Raw genomic sequence first — 4,100 nt, forward strand, 5'->3', positions numbered from 1 at the left:
GACGTTAGTTTTTTCTGGATATGTCAGAGAACACAGATATGTGGGTGTCACACTGTGGCCGTGTCTGCTCTGGTCTGTTTAGTTAGTTTCAGTCGGGTTTTTTTCTGTATCTGTCATTTAGTCTGTTGTCTTGTGTCCAGTGTGTTTGTGCTTGTTCGTCTGAGACTGTCTGCGTGTCTGTTGGGGAGTCTGGTTGTGTGGTTCTGATCTATTGAGTTTCATTATTATTTTGATTATTCTGCTTTAGTCTGTTCTCGTGATTCAGTTTGTTGTTCGGTTTGACTGTCCGTCCTGTTTTAGTTGTCTCTCGTGTTGAGAATTATTTTAGAGCATTATAGCCTAAGTTGTTATCATTAATTGCTAGAGCGAAGATAAAGTTAGGATCACAGTGTTTAGACTCTATAGCTCTGAGAGTGTGTGGTCCTCTCTGTGTCTAGCTGCCCGGAGGCGGTAACAGTAGCACATGTGTGCTCTGGGAGCAGAGTGAGCTCAGCAAGGCATCATCAGAAACACCAGCAAAGTTAGAATGTAGAAGCAGAATTAGCGAACATACATAAACATAGTCCATCACAGCAGGGATGTCCTGTCTTTAGCACACAGACCAAAAGACAACAAAGGTTTTTGGTGAAAATAGCCTGATCAGCAGTTGGCAGGTCATCATGTTTGAGTAGTAATCATTAATCACTCTTAATTCATCATTTTTAATCAATCATTTAATCATCGAAATTATATCAAATAAAGGCTTGAAATATCTCACTTCACATGTAATGGGTCTATATAATATATTAGTTATATCTTTTAAGTTGAATTACAGAAATAAATGAACCTTTGCATGATATGCTAATTTTCCGAGTTTCACCTGTATAAACAGAAAGAATATGTGCACACAGGACAAGAAATGAAAAACATTGCACCCGTTAACATTCAGACTTTGCCTGAGTCGTTGGTGTGAATCAGGATCTGGCGGGAGTCGTGATCTGGTGTGAGTCAGGATCTGGCGTGAGTCAGGATCTGGCGTGAATCAGGATCTGGCGTGAGTCAGGATCTGGCGGGAGTCGTGATCTGGCGGGAGTCAGGATCTGGCGTGAGTCAGGATCTGGCGTGAATCAGGATCTGGCGTGAGTCAGGATCTGGCGGGAGTCGTGATCTGGCGTGAGTCAGGATCTGGCGTGGGTCAGGATCTGGCGTGAGTCGTGATCTGGCGGGAGTCGTGATCTGGCGGGAGTCAGGATCTGGCGGGAGTCAGGATCTGGCGTGAGTCGTGATCTGGTTTGAGTCAGGATCCGGTGTGAATCAGGATCTGGCGTGAGTAAGGATCTGGTGTGGATCAGGATCTGGCGTGAGTCAGGATCAGGTGTGGATCAGGATCTGGTGTGAGTCAGGATCTGGTGTGGATCAGGATCTGGCGTGAGTCAGGATCTGGTGTGAATCAGGATCCGGTGTGAGTCAAGATCTGGTGTGGGTCAGGATCTGGTGTGAATCAGGATCTGGCGGGAGTCAGGATCTGGTGTGAATCAGGATCTGGCGTGAGTCAGGATCTGGCGTGAGTCAGGATCTGGTGTGGATCAGGATCTGGCGTGAGTCAGGATCAGGTGTGAATCAGGATCCGGTGTGAGTCAAGATCTGGTGTGAATCAGGATCTGGTGTGAATCAGGATCTGGCGGGAGTCGTGATCTGGCGTGAGTCAGGATCTGGCGTGAATCAGGATCTGGCGGGAGTCGTGATCTGGCGTGAGTCAAGATCTGGCGTGAGTCAGGATCTGGCGTGAGTCAGGATCAGGCGTGAGTCAGGATCAGGCGTGAGTCAGGATCAGGCGTGAGTCAGGATCAGGCGTGAGTCAGGATCCGGTGTGAGTCAGGATCCGGTGTGGGTCAGGATCTGGTGTGAATCAGGATCTGGTGTGAATCAGGATCTGGCGGGAGTCGTGATCTGGTGTGAGTCAGGATCTGGCGTGAGTCAGGATCTGGCGTGAATCAGGATCTGGCGTGAGTCAGGATCTGGCGTGAGTCAGGATCTGGCGTGAATCAGGATCTGGCGTGAGTCAGGATCTGGCGTGAGTCAGGATCTGGCGTGAATCAGGATCTGGTGTGGATCATTGTTATGGCTGATAAAAGAAACACTCAACTAAAAAGAAAACATCCTCTGGTCTCATCAGTATATTTGAGCTGCCGTGTTCACAAGTCTGGAGCTGGATTTGATTAGTTCCTCCTCCCTCCTCACAGTATGAAAGGAATGACAGCTTTCCTGGAGCGAGGGTAGTCCTCAAACCTCTGCTGGTAGTCTCTGTAAGAAACACAGATGAAGATACTTAAGTCCACCAAAAATTAGGGGTGGGGCTTTAAAGTGGGGGCTAAGTGTCTTATTCAGGGACACACTGGTGTCTCACAGTGGATTTGAACCCAGGTCTCGCACACCAAAGGTATGTGTCTTATCCACTGCACCATCACCACCCCCTGAATAAAATTAGAAAGCTACCTGCACTGGTAACGAATCAGATTGTAAAGCTACCTGTGGTGCTGGCAGCCTCTGGGCCCGATGGAGCAGACGGTGAAAAGAGCGAAGGCGAAGGTGGGTAAAGACCAGGTGGCTATGGCTAAACCACACCACTCCACTATCTCCCCGAAGAAGTTAGCGCCAGACACAAACTCAAACATTCCCCCTGAAAGAAATATAAAGTCGACTAAGTATTAAAAGTGAAATTGAGTCACAGATACTGTAGAAAGAGTATTACGTGGTACTCAGTAGCACGTTACAATCAATTCATCCCTGGATCTGGAGTGAGTCAGGATCTGGTGTGAGTCAGGATCTGGTGTGAGTCAGGATCTGGTGTGAATCAGGATCTGGCGTGAGTCAAGATCTGGCATGAGTCAGGATCTGGCATGAGTCAGGATCTGGCATGAGTCAGGATCTGGTGTGTGTCGTGATCTGGTGTGAGTCAGGATCTGGCATGAGTCAGGATCTGGTGTGTGTCGTGATCTGGTGTGAGTCAGGATCTGGCATGAGTCAGGATCTGGTGTGGATCAGGATCTGGCATGAGTCAAGATCTGGTGTGTGTCGTGATCTGGTGTGGATCAGGATCTGGTTTGAATCAGAATCTGGTGTGAATCATGATATGGTGTGGATCAGGATCTGGCGTGAGTCAGGATCTGGCGTGAGTCAGGATCTGGCGTGAGTCAGGATCTGGCGTGAGTCAGGATCTGGCATGAGTCAGGATCTGGTGTGTGTCGTGATCTGGTGTGTGTCGTGATCTGGTGTGAGTCAGAATCTGGTGTGAATCATGATATGGTGTGGATCAGGATCTGGCGTGAGTCAAGATCTGGTGTGTGTCGTGATCTGGTGTGGATCAGGATCTGGCGTGAGTCAAGATCTGGTGTGAGTCAGGATCTGGCATGAGTCGTGATCCGGTGTGAGTCGTGATCCGGTGTGAGTCAGGATTTGGCGTGAATCAGGATCTGGCGTGAGTCGTGATCCGGTGTGAGTCGTGATCCGGTGTGAGTCGTGATCTGGTGTGAATCAGGATCTGGAGTGAGTCAGGATCTGGTGTGAGTCAGGATCTGGCGTGAGTCAGGATCTGGCATGAGTCAGGATCTGGCATGAGTCAGGATCTGGTGTGTGTCGTGATCTGGTGTGAGTCAGGATCTGGCATGAGTCAGGATCTGGTGTGGATCAGGATCTGGCGTGAGTCAAGATCTGGTGTGTGTCGTGATCTGGTGTGAGTCAGGATCTGGCGTGAGTCAAGATCTGGTGTGTGTCGTGATCTGGTGTGGATCAGGATCTGGTTTGAATCAGAATCTGGTGTGAATCATGATATGGTGTGGATCAGGATCTGGCGTGAGTCAGGATCTGGCATGAGTCAGGATCTGGCATGAGTCAGGATCTGGTGTGTGTCGTGATCTGGATCTGGTGTGGATCAGGATCTGGCGTGAGTCAAGATCTGGTGTGAGTCAGGATCTGGCATGAGTCAGGATCTGGCATGAGTCAGGATCTGGGATATGGTGTGGATCAGGATCTGGCGTGAGTCGTGATCCGGTGTGAGTCAGGATCTGGCGTGAGTCAGGATCTGGGATATGGTGTGGATCAGGATCTGGCGTGAGTCGTGA

At 49.3% G+C, this 4,100-nt stretch overlaps 1 protein-coding gene across 4 annotated transcripts in view; it reads right to left on the minus strand.

The window, feature by feature from the left end:
• Positions 1–730: 730 nt before the first annotated feature.
• Positions 731–4,100, minus strand: part of srd5a2a (steroid-5-alpha-reductase, alpha polypeptide 2a) — a 26,510-nt gene continuing 23,140 nt past the window's right edge. For all 4 annotated transcript variants that reach the window (XM_046047283.1, XM_046047284.1, XM_046047286.1 and 1 more), the window contains 2 exons: positions 2,509–2,659; positions 731–2,283 (listed from right to left, as the gene is read on the minus strand). In XM_046047283.1, coding sequence (XP_045903239.1) covers positions 2,217–2,283; positions 2,509–2,659 — 218 coding nt within the window. In that variant the 3' untranslated portion in view covers positions 731–2,216. The remainder of the gene's footprint in view (positions 2,284–2,508; positions 2,660–4,100) is intronic.

Source organism: Micropterus dolomieu, linkage group LG04 (assembly GCF_021292245.1).
Source record: "Micropterus dolomieu isolate WLL.071019.BEF.003 ecotype Adirondacks linkage group LG04, ASM2129224v1, whole genome shotgun sequence".
NCBI lineage: Eukaryota > Metazoa > Chordata > Actinopteri > Centrarchiformes > Centrarchidae > Micropterus > Micropterus dolomieu.